The 17,697-nt window shown below is 36.7% G+C and overlaps 1 protein-coding gene across 17 annotated transcripts in view; it reads left to right on the forward strand.

Moving 5' to 3' along the window:
- Positions 1 to 17,697, forward strand: part of FUT8 (fucosyltransferase 8) — a 312,310-nt gene that overhangs the window by 213,408 nt on the left and 81,205 nt on the right. For all 17 annotated transcript variants that reach the window (XM_045060078.1, XM_011283275.3, XM_045060082.1 and 14 more), the window contains one exon: positions 4,187 to 4,301. In XM_045060078.1, the coding sequence (XP_044916013.1) occupies positions 4,187 to 4,301 (115 nt within the window). The remainder of the gene's footprint in view (positions 1 to 4,186; positions 4,302 to 17,697) is intronic.

Consider the following 17,697-nt stretch of genomic DNA (forward strand, 5'->3'; position numbering starts at 1 on the left):
GATAGTTTACACAAGTAAGTGGCTGAGCTATTTTTCTCCAAAATATTTTTTCTTTTTTCTTTGATATGACTTATTGTCAAGTTGGCTCACATACAGTGTATACAGTGTGCTCTTAGTTTTTGGGGGTAGTTTCTTATGATTCATTGTTTACATGCAACACCCAGTGCTCATCCCAACAAGTGCCCTCCTCAAATACTTTTTCTTAATTGCTAAATACTTAGCTTCTCTGAGCTTTATTTTTCTCTTTTATGCATGGGGATATAATTCCTATATCATAACACGTTGATTAAATGTGGGAAAATATATAAAACAACTTCCACAGTGACTGACACATTGTAGTTTCTGGTAGACTCTAGTGGGACCTGCATAAGGAAAGCCTCATAAGAGGGTATAAATAGAGAACTCTTAGATGCTTCAGGGCAAGCACAAGCAAGGGGAAATTGTCATAATGCTCAGCAGCAAGAATTTCAAGGTTTGGGACCTATACATAAGCCTGGTGGACATCACTCACCAAGTAGCATAATTATGGCCTCATATGATAAACTATTTTTGTTGTTGCTCTTATGGACTCCCCCCCCCCCCGCCCCGCCCCACCCATGTGGGCTATCAAAAAGAGGTGGCATCTTAGAATTCCTCCTTGAGACAAGGGAGGCAAAAGGAATATTGTCTTCCTCTCCGTCTCTAGATCACATTTTTATTCTTTGTACTGCTTATTTCTGCCCCAGGAGCAAATCATAGTAAAAGCAGCCTTGGACAAAACCCAAATAAGTTTTCTTGCTCTTGATCCAGATTTACCTATGGGTTAGACTCTGTAATATAGCCTCCCTTAGTCACATTTACTTCATAAATGGTAGTTCCTTCACCTGGGGATTTTCTTGAATTATATCTGCTCTGTGCTGACCCTGAGGGTGAATTTCTATCTTTAACATTTTGTAAATTACTTTTTTTTTAGAGGTTTTTTTTTTTGTTTTTTTTTTTTAGTGTTTTTATTTATTTTTGAGACAGACACAGAGCATGAGCAGGGGAGGGGCAGAGAGAGGGAGAGACGCAGAATCTGAAGTGGGCTCCAGGCTCTGAGCTGTCAGCACAGAGCCCGATGTGGGGCTTGAAATCACAGAGTGTGAGATCATGACCTGAGCTGAAGTCAGACACTCCACCAACTGAGCCACCCAGGTGCCCCAAGAAAAAAAGATTTAAAAATCAAGTTTAATTTTAGTTGACTCCTGGAATAGACCAACTTATATTGAGACTGACTGTGTTATTATAAAAAATTGGTGTACTTTTTTTTTGGGGGGGGTATATGGCCCTCTAGTTCTGTGTGAGCTTGGTTATCGCACTTTCTTGACAGAGATTGGGATGGATGTAAATAAATTGCCAAGACTTAATACTGATATAACTTGGTAAAACCATTTTTATGTTTTCTAATTTATTAAAAGACACAAATTAGCTTTTATTCCCACTGATTAAGGAATGGCTTGATTACTATGATGTGAAAGCATAACCATGCCAATTTTGATATTTCAGAGAATTCTCCTCTTCCAAATTAGACCTAATGTAGTTTTTACCCTCTTGAGGCCATATGATTGTCAATGAAATGTAGTGCTATTTGTCTATTGATATGTGTAGGTTTAATGTTAAAGCCATGGAAAGCATATTGAATTTCCTTTTTTCCTGCAACTGGCATTTGCTGATAGACTGGTTATTTATCCCACTGTACTATATCTCCACAAAGAGTGCTCCTATTTTTTTTTTTTTAATTTTTTTTTTCAACGTTTATTTATTTTTGCGACAGAGAGAGACAGAGCATGAATGGGGGAGGGGCAGAGAGAGAGGGAGACACAGAATCTGAAACAGGCTCCAGGCTCTGAGCCATCAGCCCAGAGCCCGACGCGGGGCTCGAACTCACGGACCGCGAGATCGTGACCTGGCTGAAGTCGGACGCTTAACCGACTGCGCCACCCAGGCGCCCCAAGAGTGCTCCTATTTAAAGTTGAGGCTTACAACAGGTTTTGTGATCACTCATAGCTGAAAGGCAGGAAAAAGCAAAGGACCACATTTGGATATGATGAAACCTATAAAGTGGAAAATATAATGAGCATGATGAGAGTGATGAGGAAGAGGTTATTGAGAAAATAATTTAAATAAACTTCCAGCTGAGCCCTGCAACACCATTATAGTCCAAGATTTCTTATATGTTTCCACGATCAACTCATACAATTTCATATAGGTGGTGACTTTTCCCCTAGTAAAAGTAAAACTATAAAAGAATACTGTAAGCTACATAATAATCCAGAGGGGCCTGTTTTATAATCTGAAAAAACTTAAAAGTTGACCTTCTGTCCATTGTGTAAGACTAAGTTAATTTGTTAAGGAGGCAGTAAATTGTAGGTTTGGTTTTTCCCATTGCAACTACTCTTTAAATAAAATTTTTTGAAAATGCTTAGAATCTTAGGCGAGAATAATAAATATTTAAAAAAAAAAAATTACATATTTGACTGTTGCCCTGGTCAAAAAGGAAATAGTCAAGCTGTGGAATGCCCTGTGCGTCGCTGATGTTGATACATTGAGCAAATGCCTAAAATGCTTCACAGATGACCCTTTTGTTCTAAAGCATTGTGCAAAGCTGTTCCACTATTAGTTAGATGTATTCTAAACTATGGCTATGATTTTTAATCTTTATTTGTATATTCATAATAGTGTTGCTTTATTCAAGACACTAGCTATTATTAAGTATTCTCTGTTAATTTTGTGTAGTTCTAATGCTTTTCTGTGGTAGTAAATAACAATTTAGTTTTTCCTGTGGGGTGCCAGTGCTTTGTTATTAAATGTTTTACCGTGTTATTAAGTACTTTACCATCTAGTTAAGAACCGGGAATAACAAAACTGAGGCTATGCCATGTACTCCTCGGTAAATCACAATTGTTGAGGGCTGGTTTCATTATCTGTTAAATGAGTTCTTACTGATCAGTCCCCTTCTTCAGTGTGCTGTAAGGCACTGGCTACTGGATCATATTTCTGACTGGCCTTCAGTACCACGTATTCCTAGCACCCATGCCCAATGAGTACTTTTCTCTTGGTTGTAGAATTATTAGTAGGTACTCTTCATACAAGGTAAAATCTCTGAAACAACTCTCAGAGTCATTATAGCATAAATAGCAATGTCTTAGTCTGTTCAGGCTGCTATAACAAAAATACCAAAGGCTGTAATTTATAAACAATAAAAATTTATCTCTCACAGTTCTGGAGCCTGGGAAGTCCAAAATCAAGGTGCTGGCACATTTGGTGTCTGGTGAGGACCTGTTTTCTTATTCATGAACAGTGCCTTCTCCATCTGTCCTCACATGGTAGGAGGGCCTAGGGAGTTCTGTGGGGTGTTTTATAAGAGCACTAATCCCATTCATGAGGGTTCCACCCTCATGACCTAAGCACCTCCCAAAGGAACAAATTTGGCTCATAGGCTGCTTTTGTGAATAAAGTTTTATGGGAAAACAGGCACATGCATTCATTTGCATATTGTCTATGGTGGCTTTCCTGCTACAAAGGCAATAGAGGCCCACAAATCCTGAAATATTTATTATCTGTCCCCTTACAGAAAAATGGTAGCTGAGCCTTAGTTTGGATCGTTGTTTAAGAGTTATGTCAGGGGCACCTGGGTGGCTCAGGTAGTCTCTCTCTTTCTCTCTCTGTCTCTCTCAAATAAATAAACATTGAAAAAAAAAAGGGTTATGTCAGAATTTTCCTCTTATCTTTTATTCCAACCACTCAGAGTGTTTATGTATGAAGAGATAATTTGAGAGGAGGAAGGAAATGACAGAACAAAAATGTAGTCTTCAAATCCTGGCACCAACTTATTTCTCGCCCTTATCTTAATCGACCTGTTTCTTTGCTATGGTTTTCCGTTTCCCCTTGATCTTCGTAGTGCTCTGTGTTGGGAAATAAGTGCAGCTGACTGACCTGGAGAAAAATAGTAGGTTTTTCTCAACAGTGAAAATTTACTATAGGAGTGAATCTTGGATGTGAGGGACTAATTGCTGAGTTTAACAATCTTAATAGAAAATCAAGGATGAGAACCAGTGTCACTGTGAGCATCAATCTCTGAAGATTTTGACTCTCTTCTTATGACTTTGTGTAATCCTGTGAGGAAGTACAAATAAGTCAGACCTCCAAATGTTGTTTGTTTTAATAGGTCTATAATGACGGATCTATACTACCTCAGTCAAACAGATGGAGCAGGTGATTGGCGGGAAAAAGAGGCCAAAGATCTGACAGAGCTGGTCCAACGGAGAATAACATATCTTCAGGTAAGGAAATTAGGTAAAGAAATAAACACAAGTGAAAAAAGAAAGAAAAATCATAATAAATAAGACTAAGAGTTGCTGTTGGTTTTTAGTCTTCATAGCCCTTTGCTTTTTTAAAGTATTTACTCATTTTTCATATTTATTCAGAAAGATGCTATGTTATGTCTGCAGTGCAAAGATGGCTAAAACAAAGTCCCTGCCTTAAGGGAGCTAATTCTTATCACACACACATATACACATGCACATGCACGTGTATGTGCGGACACACACACACACACACACACACACACACACACACTACAATGCAAAGTAGGAAGTGCTGCATTTTATGTGACACATACAGATGAAATGCTCAGGAATAGCTTGTCAGGAATAAGCTTTGTGGAAAAGTTGTCAGGAATAGCTTTGTGGAAAACATACTATTTGAATTGAGCTGAAAAGGATAACTAGATAGGATTTAGGCACATAGAAATGGAAAAGAGTGTACTAGTTGGAGTGTATGAGTAATGGTCCATAGCTGGGAAAGAGGAGGACAGGAACCCAATGAGAAATGAGATACTTTAGTTTGTCTGAGGTTTTAGGTAGTATGAACAGGTGGGATGGAAAATAAACTGAAAAGGTACGTTTGGGAGCCAGATTGCAGAGGTCCTTGGGTGCAGGTTAATAACACTTTATGATGCATAAGCAGCAAGTGGTTGCTGGAAGATTTTATTTGTTGCATAAACATCATTATAACAACAAACAGCCCCAAGTCCCAGACCCTTTTACATTTATTCTCTTCGGGGTTCTTTTGTGTTCTCTTTTCTTTTTTTTTTTTAAAAAATTAATGTTTATTTAATTTTTTGAGAGAGAGAGAAAGAGAGCAGCAGAGAGAGAGAAAGACACAGAATCTGAAGCAGGCTCCAGACTCTGAGATGTCAGCACAGAGCCCGACACGGGGCTCGAACTCAGGAGCCACGAGATCATGACCTGAGCTGAAGTCGGATGCTTAACCGACCAAGCCACCCAGGCGCCCCTCTTCTAGCTCTTATTAGTATGCATACCCAGTCTTACATGTTTGTAAGAACAGTGTTGATTTACTTTTTTAAATTTTGGCATTTTGCTTAAAATGCCATCAGCTTTTTCTATTTTGGAGTCACAACTTGCTTTTGAAAGGTTTTTTACACATAAGAGTGGCATAATGAGAGTGATGCTGTTAATCTGAAGGTATTATTTTGGCTGAAGTGGATTAGTATTGGAAGAGACTCGAAGCAAGGAGACCATTTAGGAGATGAGGACCATCTGCAGGTGAGAAAATGGAGGTATGTGGCAGTTTGCATTGGAAGTGAAGAGATAAATTTGAGAGAGACTGGGAAGGTAAAATTAAGACGCCTTTCCAAGTGGGGGAAAGAGTTGAAATGACTGGGATAATGGGCACATTGTTAACTGACAGGGAACTTAGAATAGTCTTGGGGAAAACAATGAATTAGTAAGTAACTTCACAACGCTTCAAGTTGAAAGCTGTTCCCATCCTTTTCTAAAACTATTGATGGTATACTTTCTGTGTATAATCATTCAGCTTTCCTTCTAAGGTTAAAGTGTCTTGTAAAAGCAAAATATAGCCGGTGACTTAATCCTGCATATTTCAAGGTACACATTTTCCTACACTTAAATAGGAAAAAATAGAAAATCAAGTGTTTAAAGAGATCATTAAAAACCAAACTGATCTTGGCATGCTGTCTTAGTCTCATACTCCCATGACCATTCATCAGAGGTGTCTGCAGAATGAGAAACACTTGCCTCCTGTAGGGAAGAGGTAATTATCTCCTATCAACTAGAACCTCATTCAGTGAACTGTAAACAGCTGGTGGTGCAGAACTATCATCCTCATTTAAAATGGAAATAACTGTGGTTTCTGAGTTTCTTCCATTTCCACATGTTCATTAGATATGTATTCAACAAAAGTTATATTTAAACTATCATTTGGTCATAGTCCAGTCTGCACACTATAACAAGTACCTGCCACCTGCTTTATTTTCTTGATTTTTTAAGTGGCCAAGTGCTTTTACTTATAGTGCAGATTTGATCCTGTATGTGCTGATTTCTGTGGTTCTGTATTAGAGAATTTTACTTGTAAATCATGCTAATAATTTAAAACCACATTGGCTTTTTTAATCTGTTAGACTATAGCAAAATAGCATTTCAGCTGGACCTTACTTTCAGTTTCAAATATTGCTATTTGCCAGGTCTCTTTTTTTTTCCATTGAAAAAGAAAAAATGGTTTTTAATATTCAAGAAGATGGGGAAGATCTCAGGAGGAAAAAACATATTTTAGAAAAAGATTTTTCTTTAATTATTTAATACATCTGTGATCATTTTTTCCATCTAGTCTAAAAGTTCTTTGAAGTCAGGAACTATATTTTTAACATACTATTTGTTAGAAGTTAACAATGCCAGCCATTCACTCTTTCCCTTCTTTGGATAGAGGTGAATAAGCGTCCTTTCTTCCATTCCAACAAAATTAAACACATACATTTGCAAGGAATGCTTTCTCTAACTGGAATTTTTATTTCCAGTGTATTTCTAAGCACAACAGCTACTTTGAAAAGAATGATTTGTTACTGGTTTAACTAATGGATTAGAGAGTTTAATCAGATGAGGTGAGCTATTTATACACGCTTTTTAAAATGATTACGTTTTTTCCTGTTATAACCTTTCTTGGTATTCAAATGTTTTGGTGTTCCCAAACTATTGCCTTAAGTGAAATATTATTGTAAAAAAGGCTATTTAACCAACTTAGATTCTGAAAGACTTCCACAGGGCTTAGCAACTGAGTATTATACTAGAAAATAAATCTGAAAAGGGGGATAAAGAAAAAACTTTGAACTTTGATACCTGTATTCAACATAAAAATAAGCTGTTCATATAACTTAATGGAGATTTTAGAAGGCTCTCTTTGTTTGGACTATCAGCCAGCAGTTATATAAAGAATGATAATAATTTGTAGGTAACTAGGAAATAAATAAGAAAAAGGAACAATAAAAGCAAATGTTTTTCATAGTTTAAATCTGTTTGGGAGATTTTAGGCATTTAAATACTTTGTTGCATTCAGATGATTTTATAATTTACTTCAGTGATTGGTTTGGACAGTTGAAAGAATTTTCAGTTTTACTAGATTTTTACTCATACTGATGAAATTTATTATCAGTTCTCATTATCACCAACGAGTATTTTTCTAAACTCTGATTTATTTAAGGTGTAATGCAAGTCTTGGTTAAAAAAAAGAAAAAAACAACAACCTAGATTGAGTCATCTTCTTAATCCATAATAGGTTTCATTTTAAATCTAACCCTTTTTGCAACTCTCCAATCCTTTGAATTGAGCAAATATCATTATGTCTCATGAAAATCCTGTTTGATTTAGTCATGTATTTCAAGTTTAGTCTCAATTTTAGATTTTCATTTATTTATCCTATACCTTGGTTTTACTTGGGAGAAACAGTTTCACAAAAGATACTACAAAATGAAAGAAGTACTTATGGCAACTAGGCTTCAGTGGAACAAAGTTCATGGCTGTCTTGGTTAAAATTATTTTCTGTTTAGAGTTGAAGACCTTATGGCATGTGATAAAAAGACAAAAGCGACTAAAAGACTATAGTAATCTTACTGAGGACAACCTTGGGTATACCATTAGGCTCAAGTTGTTACGGTCAGGCGTAAGGCAGGGTAAAAATAGGAGTCAGAGGCTAAAAAATTTTAGCAGTCAAAGGCTTTATTTGGGAACTAAGGTCTCGGGCGAGGTTCTGTGACTCAGGGAGGGAGAGAGAGGGGAGTCAGGGAAGTCGCCCCCAGGTGTGGTGGGGATGGGGTTTTTAAGCTGCAGCAGTTCCGGGTTTAGGTCTGGGTGGGCCTTTTTCGCGTCAGGTCGTGCTGTCGCTCGGTGATTGGTTGACCTCCAGTTCGTTCTGGCACACTACTAGGGGCTTTTCATTGGGTTGCGCTGGCAAGATGGCCGTCCCCTCTACTGTGGTTCCAAGGACATCCTAACAAGTAAAATGGACCAAGTAGTTCTCTTCACGTCTTAGGTTTCTATATGTTTATGTAAAACGTTCTTTATCGTAAAGTGAACATGTAATATTGGCTTGTTTTAAATACCATTTTGTCCTGGCCTTTACTAGTGTGCTATATAAATCATAACAAATAGAGAAAGTGCTGGTTTTTTTAATATTTTTCTAGTTTCTGATATAAAACACAGGCTCACTGTAAAAACATATTGCTGATATTTTCATTATAAGTCCACATTTTGCCATAATATGTCATTTTTCTAGACTTTTAAGTCTAGAGATTTTATTTTCATTACCATTATTAGAATTTACTTTGTGGCTTCCAATCAGCTCATATTAAATTCTCCTCAGCTCATATTAAACAAACACAATGAAAAAGATGACGATACTTTAGTTTCTTAATTTGTTTGGAACACTTGGAAGTTGGCAGCTGTGGTGGTGAGAGCTGCTAGTGAGGGCACATAGCTGTGGCAAAAGGCATTTGCCAGTTTAACTTGAAATTATTGGTCTTATGGTTCAGAATGTTTTTTTATTCCACCTAGATCCAAAGTTGACAATTTAAGCAATATTGGGCCCATTTTCAGTGGAGTCTAAATAAAACGTATAAAAAGTAGAAATAGTAAAAGATTTTTGTTTGTTTGGAGGTATTGTTGGTTTATGTTGTGAATAGGACTTTTACTGGAAATTGGTAAGTTAATAGTTTTCCTTTTTTTCATAGAAAAGTAAAACATGTGAAAATGGAGAACAACTATTTTATTTTTTTGTTATTTTTTAAGAAAAAATTTATTAACACAAGATATTAACAAACTATGTATATAGCTCCAATTGCCATTAAAAGTAAGATCAGCTACTCTTTTATTTGTCTGAAAAGTATTTCACTGCATCGTCATTCCCAAGGGGTATTTTTAAGACATACACAATTCGATACTGAGAGTTTCGTTGTTGTTTTTCTATTGTGTTTTTTTTTCTCCTTTCAGCATGTTCAGAATATGATTTCACCATTTTCTGGTGTTTATTGATGCCATTGAAAAGTCACCTTTCAATTCAATATTTTCCTTTGTGCTATTAAAAAGATAAGGCTTTTCATCATGCTTTTGATGAGCTACAATTTCTTTATGATGTTCCAACTTGTGAATGTATTTAATTTTTTTCCCTTAAAATTACTTATAACTCCTGGTATGATGGATTTGTGTCATTGAACATTTTTGTAAGGTATCAGAATCTTTTCAAATATTACCTCTGACCCAATCTTTCTCTTCTCTCCTTTATGAGTCTTCAATTTAAATGTCCTCTACATTTTTTTTTTTTGTATTTTCCATCTTTTTCTCTGTCATGCTTATTATGGTATTTTTTCACTGTGTAAACTTGGCTTAACTAGAAATATACTTCTCATGCACGCCTCTCTGTGTGCTTCCTAGTTGTAGCTGGCCAAAAGAAGGATTTGTACAAGATTTGGGAGGCAGAAAGGAAGCCAAAGCCATCATCTCAGTTGGTTGTTGTAGCTATAAATTGTGAGAAACAGAAGCAGCAACTCTTGGAGAAGCAGAGTCAACATTGGCCACACTTTACCCCACTCTATATTCACAGTTTTTTCTGTTGACTTCCTGGCCCTGTTGACCAACAGTGACCTCAGGCCCACCCAGACTCAGAAACAGCACCTCTACAGACTTCACCCTGCTACAGACTTCACAATGCACCTTCACTGATTCATTCTGGCAGTTAGCCAGGGCTGGGTTTCTGAGATTCTCTGGCAAGTTCTGATGTGTCCACTTATGCCAGTGCTTCAGAGAGGAGGTTTTTTGTTGTTGTTTTTCTTAATTCTCTACCTTATCCATTCTGATCCTTACTTGCCCAGTGTGTCCCATACTTGTTTAGTTTTACTGTGAAAACAAATATCCTGTTTTCTATTACTCACAGTGGTTCTGCTTCCCTAACTGAACCCTCACTATAGTGGGCACTATTTTTCTTCATTCTCTTTAAGTTCACTAACTTTCCCTTCTCTTGCCATACAGTCCCTTTATTATTTTTTTCCATTTAATTTAATAAATTTTAAGTCCTATATGTTTTTTTTTTATTTTTTATTTTTTAAAATTTACATCCAAATTAGTTAGCATCTAGTGCAACAATGATTTCAGGAGTAGATTCCTTAGTGCCCCTTACCCATTTAGCCCATCACCCCTCCCACAACCCCTCCAGTAACCCTCAGTTTGTTCTCCATATTTATGAGTCTCTCTCTTCTGTTTCGTCCCCCTCCCTGTTTTTATATTATTTTTTCCCCTTCCCTTATGTTCATCTGTTTTGTCTCTTAAAGTCCTCATATGAGTGAAGTCATATTATTTTTGTCTTTCTCTGACTAATTTAACCTAGCATAATACCCTCTAGTTCCATCCACATAGTTACAAATGGCAAGATTTCATTCTTTTTGATTGCCGAGTAATACTCCGTTGTGTATATATGCCACATCTTATTTATCTGTTCATCCATCGATGGATATTTGGACTCTTTCCAAACTTTGGCCATTGTTGATGGTGCTGCTATAAACATGGGGGTGCATGTGTCCCTTCAAAACAGCACACCTGTATCCCTTGGATAAATGCCTAGTAGTGCAATTGCTGGGTCGTAGGGTAGCTCTATTTTTAGTTTTTTGAGGAACCTCCACATTGTTTTCCAGAGTGGCTGCACTAGCTTGCATTCCCAACAACGATTTTACTTTTTAAAGGAAGATAGAGGTTTGTTTTTTCCATTCAAAAATAACAGACTGACTGGAGAAATAGCAATTTCTCTTTTCCTGTCTGGATGCCAGCAACTGTAGATGGTCTATGAAATGGAAAGTGGCCAGGTCACACTAGGAATGCATTATTGAAGCTATTGAAATGTTTTTCAGACTGTGGGGAAGCCTACCTCCAATACAGGATGTAGACATATTTTTCTCTGACAGGACAAAATAGATTTAAGGCCAGAATATAACTATAAACTTCCATTTCTCTGCTAGTGTACTGACCATGAATGAGATCAAACCCATCATCAGGTGTTCCCAGAGTTGCGGAGTGTGTTCTACTGAGTGAATCAGACAGCATTTATTTCTGCCCAACAGGGATGACAACCAAAAGTAAAGGCAAAAGTAGTACTTGTAACTCATTAGGAAAAGTCATTAGCTTAGCTGTATTAAGATTGTTAGTTAAATATTTAAAACAACTGGAGTAGGGAGAAACTTCCAGGAACCTTTCCCATTTGAAAGAAGTTATTATTTTAAGAGGTCAAATAGGGAAAAGTAGACAGTTTCTCAGAACAACAACTTAAGAGTATACTAAGAAAGAGAATATCTTTCCCAAGAACAAAAATATAAATAGGTTTAGTGAGGAAAGAACAAGAAGTGGTAAGTAGATACAGTGTCCAGGGTAGCTTTCATAAAGTGAAAGAGGGGTTTGCTATACTAGAAGTTGACTAAGGACAAAGAAGGAAAGAAAGAGGGGCACCTAGGTGGCTCAGTTGGGTTAAGCATTGGATTTCAGCTCAGATCATGATCTCTGGTTTGTGAGTTCAAGCCCCGAATCAGGCTCACTGCTGTCAACATAGAGCTTGCTTAGGATCCTTTGTCCTCCTCTCTGCCCCTCGCTTGCACGTGTGCTCTTACTCCCCCCCCCCCCCCGCCAACAAACATTTTTAAAAAGAAGAAAAAAAAGAAAATTTATTAAAGGTAGTTTTCTAAGCATTATTAAAAACTTTGAATTCTTAGATTTTACAGAGCCCTTGCATGTGAGAGCATAGGTCTGACTGAGTGGTTTGTGTATTCAACAAGTATTTGGATGTACTGGACGTTAGATACATTGCTAAGGATTTAGTGATGAATGAACAGATACGGTACGTTGTCTGCCCTCAGAAAGCTTAAAGTTGAGTAACATTCTCAGAATGTGTTTGAATTAGTTATCTTCAAATACACATACACACACATGGTTTTTTTTTTTTTCAATTCCTACAAAGTTTTGTTTTGATGTTTATATTTCTGTCTCATTATTTGGATCTTTTTACTAATCCACCTGTCTGTATTACACTAATTTTTGCTACAGGCTTTTTTATTACTCCTTTTTAAAAAGCTTTTATTAAGGGCCAGAGATCTAAGTAAAAAAGGTACAAGATACGAAACAAAATAAAAAAAAAACACTTTTATTATGGAAAATTTCAACATATATAAAAGTGAGAGACTATTGAATCCCTTTGTACCCATTATCCATACCCATTATCCAGCTTTAATAATTATCAGTTCATGGTCAGTTTTGTTTCTTCTATACCGGCATCACTCCTTACCATCTCTGGGATCATTTTGAAGCAAATCCCAGATATTTTATCATTTTATTTGTAAATATTTCAGAATGAGTTTCTAAAAGACAAAGTATCTAAAAGATACTTTTTCAAAAAATAATCACATGCTATTATCACACCTAAGCATAGTAAGAATAGTTCCTTAATATCATCAAATAACCATTCATTGATCAAATTTCTCTGATTACCATGCACATTTTAATGTGTTATTTCAAACAGATTATCTATGGAGGAATTCTGAGAAATGGCAGAGTAGGAAGCACCAAGAATCTGTCCCCCCACCTAGACATCAGTTGCATGGGCAGAAATTATCTGACATAACTGTTTTGGAACTCTGGAGTCAGTTGAAGGCTTACAACTTCCAGGGGAGGAAAGCTTTAACTGTTAAGTTGTGGTTAATTTCGGCTCTTAGCTCCAGAGCATCTACCCATCCCCCCACCCCAACCTCATGGCAGGAAGCTGTGTGTATGTGTCCCTAGAATCCAAAGATGGTTCAACACATGAAAATTGATCACCATAATATGCTACACAACAAAATAAAGGAAGAAAACCACCTCATCACCTCAGTTGATGCAGAAAAAGCATTCAACAAAATTCAGTACCTTTTCATGATAAAAACACTGAACAAAATAAGAATAGAAGGAAACTACCTCAACATATAAAAGCCTGATTTTTGTATATTGATCTTGTGTCCTGCAACTTTGTTAAACTCATACACTAGTTTTAGTAGCTTTTTTGTAGATTCCATCAGGTTTTCTACATAGATTATCATGTCATATGCATATAAACACATTTACTTACTCATTTTCAATTTGGATATCATTTTTGCAGTAGTCTGTTCAAAGTCACTCACCTTAATTAAATAATATAATTTACTATTAGCATAACACAGTATATCAAAAATTTAGTTCCTTCTATTAAAATCCTTGCTGAAGTCTGATTTTGGATTCTAGGTTTTCTTAGAAAGAGTTTAAAAAATATTTTGAAATGCCTAATGATTATGGAGGAACTTTTTAAATTCCCAGCAGTGTAGTCAGCACAACTCTGCCAGCAGTTTGTTGTTTTTAAGTTAACATTTTTCTTTTTTTTAATGTTTATTCTGAGAGAGAGCACACCCGCGTGCGCACGCGCGCGCGCACACACACACACACACACACACACACACACACGAGCGAGTGGGGGAGGAGCAGAGAGAGAGAAAGGGGGAGAGAGAGAATCTCAAGCAGGCTCTACGCGGTCAGCATAGAGCTCCCTGCTATCCAAGAGTTGGACACTTAACCGACTTAGCCACCCAGGCACCCTTACATATATATCCATATCCTCTTAATTATCGGTAAGAAAGGCTTTTATTTATTTATGTTTTTTGCATTTAATTTCTGTTTATTTTTTCCAAGTTTTTATTTAAATTCCACTTAATTAACATACAGTGTAATATAAGTTTAAGAAAGACTTTTAGGGGTACCTGGATGGCTCAGTTGGTTAAGCACCCGATTTTGGCTCAAGTCATGATCTCACTATAGTGAGATGAAACTCCCCATCAGGCTTTGCACTGGTGATGGAACCTGCTTAAGATTCTCTTTTTTCTCTTCCTCTGCCCCTCTCCTACTTGTGCTCACTGTCTCTCTCTTTCAAAAAAATAAAAATAAAAAGTCTTTTAAAATGTCATTCCTTAGTAGAGGTGTATAAGAATGCATATGAGTTCTTAACAACTATTACCTAGAAAAAAATGAGCAACTGATGACATTCTAGATGCTACTCCCCCAAACCATTTTATCTTCAAGGATAGAAACACCTAATAAAGATTTTGTCTTTTTAAAATTTTTTTGAATATAAGTTTGAACTTAAATTTTACTTAATTTAGGTATATCAGCTCAGCATCTACTTGTTTTGAGTGTTATTCCATTTTCTCAGTGGTTTTCTATTTCTGGAAATATGTCTTTTTCCCCCCAAGAAATGGCATATTTCACTATAGTTTGACTCTGCTCTAGGTTATAATATACACAATGTTGTTATAGAAACAGTTTTCCAAATCTTAAAGCAGGTCCGGTTTCCACATAGGAATAGTGTTGTAATTGGGGATTTTGATCTTGACTACCAAGTCCCATACCAGAGGTTCATCTTCTAGAATTCCAGTCTCAATTCCAGCAAGGCAAGAATTGGGGAGTTGCAAGGCTCCCATGAAAGGAAGAGGGAGGCTACTGACCAGAGATGGATTCAGATTTGGGGGCTGGACTTGAAACCTCTACGGTTTTTGGCGCGCTCATTTATAAAAATGAATACAAATACAAAATTAAGTATTAAGGAAATATTTACAGTCAGTTCTGATTATCTGCATCAATTATGTTCCATAAAGTCACCATAATAAAGGACCTGAATGTGAGACAGGAAACTATCAAAACCCTAGAGGAGAAAGCAGGAAAAGACCTCTCTGACCTCAGCTGCAGCAATTTCTTACTTGACACATCCCCAAAGGCAAGGGAATTAAAAGCAAAAATGAACTATTGGGACCTCATGAAGATAAAAAGCTTCTGCACAGCAAAGGAAACAATCAACAAAACTAAAAGGCAACCAATGGAATGGGAAAAGATATTTGCAAATGACATATCGGACAAAGGGCTAGTATCCAAAATCTATAAAGAGCTTACCAAACTCCACACCCAAAAAACAAATAATCCAGTGAAGAAATGGGCAGAAAACATGAATAGACACTTCTCTAAAGAAGACATCCAGATGGCCAACATGAAAAGATGCTCAACGTCGCTCCTCATCAGGGAAATAAAAATAAAAACCACACTCAGATATCACCTCATGCCAGTCAGAGTAGCCAGAATGAACAAATCAGGAGGCTATAGATGCTGGAGAGGATGTGGAGAAACGGGAACCCTCTTGCACTGTTGGTGGGAATGCAAATTGGTGCAGCCACTCTGGAAAACAGTGGAAACATTTTTCCACTCTGGAAAAATTTTTTTCCTCAGAAAATTAAAAATAGACCTAGCCTATGATCCAGCAGTAGCACTGCTAGGAATTTACCCAGGGGATACAGGAATACTGATGCATAGGGGCACTTGTACCCCAATGTTTATAGCAGCACTCTCAACAATAGCCAAATTGTGGAAAAAGCCTAAATGTCCATCAACTGATGAATGGATAAAGAAATTGTGGTTTATATACACAATGGAGTACTACATGGCAATGAGAAAGAATGAACTATGGCCCTTTGTAGCAACATGGATGGAACTGGAGAGTGTTATGCTAAGTGAAATAAGCCATACAGAGAAAGACAGATACCATATGGTTTCACTCTTATGTGGATCCTGAGAAACTTAACAGAAACCTATGGGAGAGGGGAAGGAAAAAAAAATGAGGTTAGAGTGGGAGAGAGCCAAAGCATAAGAGACTCTTAAAAACTGAGAACAAACTGAGGGTTGATGGGGGGGTGGGAGGGAGGGGAGGGTGGGTGATGGGCATTAAAGAGGGCATCTTTTGGGATGAGCACTGGGTGTTGTATGGAAACCAATTTGACAATAAATTTCATATATTAAAAAAAAAAGTCACCATAAATACTGAATTAGTGAACCACTGCTCCTGTGTTCCTGTGAATCTCTGGTCACAACTTTTTTGTCAACCAATCAACATATAACCTTGGATTATATGTGTTTCTGTTAAAAAAAATTTTTATATAATACATACTGTTGATTCATTAACATTGTATTCCTAGCTTACAGCACTTACACTTGAATGAAGCTTATCTAACACACATATTTTCTCAGTGAGGCATATCACAGCTTTCCTGTGCTTAGGAACATTAGACAGCACTTCACCACTACTCTTAGGGACCATTTTAAACAGTGGAGTTGTACACAACTGCATAAAAATGCAAAAAACATGGCATTGTATAGACTGCAAAAAGGATGTTTGTTCATAGCATGACAGCTTAAACAAGAAGGCAAAGTGCCACCTTGTTTGACCTCAGCTGAGAATTGTGTGTTTCAGGCAGCTCACATTTCTCTGTATTGCATGTGTCCACAAGTGACCCTGAAAGCTCCTCAAGTATTGATTTTGAAGTTACAAGTAAATTTTAGCTACTAGGCAAATTTGCAAATATGGAATCTGTGAATAGTGAGGATCAGTTACTTACAATGAACAAAGAAATACCCAACAAATTACAAATTTTTCGAAGTTGACAAGTACCATAACACCAAATTCCAGAAAAATTGACATTCCTTTTTTTTTTTTTTTTTTTTTTGAAGTAGGCGTCACACAGGGCTTGAACTCATGGCCCTGAGATCAAGACCTCAGCTGAGATCAAGAGTCGGACACTTAACCGACTGAGCCACCCAGGCACCCCAGAAAAAGTGAAAGTCTTATTAATTGTCTGACGTTCTGTATAAACTGTTTTCCCCATATTTCTTAGCTTATACTCTTCAATTATTATTTATTGGATTTTCTATAAAGTGAATTTATGATGATTTTGTAATATTTTCTATAAAGAGACTGGGAGAGATTGAATTAGATATTTCTCTAAAATGGTTGATTAAAAAAGTTGTTTTTTAATTGATAATTTGTGATGCATAAAATTTGCTACTTTATGTATACATATCTCATGTTTATACTGCTATAAACTTGGGCCATACAGACAAAGGAATTCATATACCTTCTATTTTATGTGATTCTTATCAAAAAAAGGAGAAAAGAATAATACATGTAATTGTTTAGGTACATTTTGAATTGCATATACTACATTTTTGAGGATATTAATGACAGAAGAGAACTTCTGTGTTGACCAGGCATTATTGAGAACTAACTCCAATTCTGATTACCTGACACTTCCCATACTGGGTGCCCTGGGACCCATTCATATTGCAGTGCATCCCTTTGCCCTGTACATGTTTATGTCACAAAAATAATGGCACAAAAGTAATCCTGAACCACATAAATATATCCCGGTAGATCTAAACTCAGTGAATCCCCAGCTTAATTTTCCCATAGCAGGATCCCAGAAATGCTGAAGGCCACTTCATTGCCACCCAGTACTGT

Source organism: Felis catus, chromosome B3, assembly GCF_018350175.1.
Source record: "Felis catus isolate Fca126 chromosome B3, F.catus_Fca126_mat1.0, whole genome shotgun sequence".
NCBI lineage: Eukaryota > Metazoa > Chordata > Mammalia > Carnivora > Felidae > Felis > Felis catus.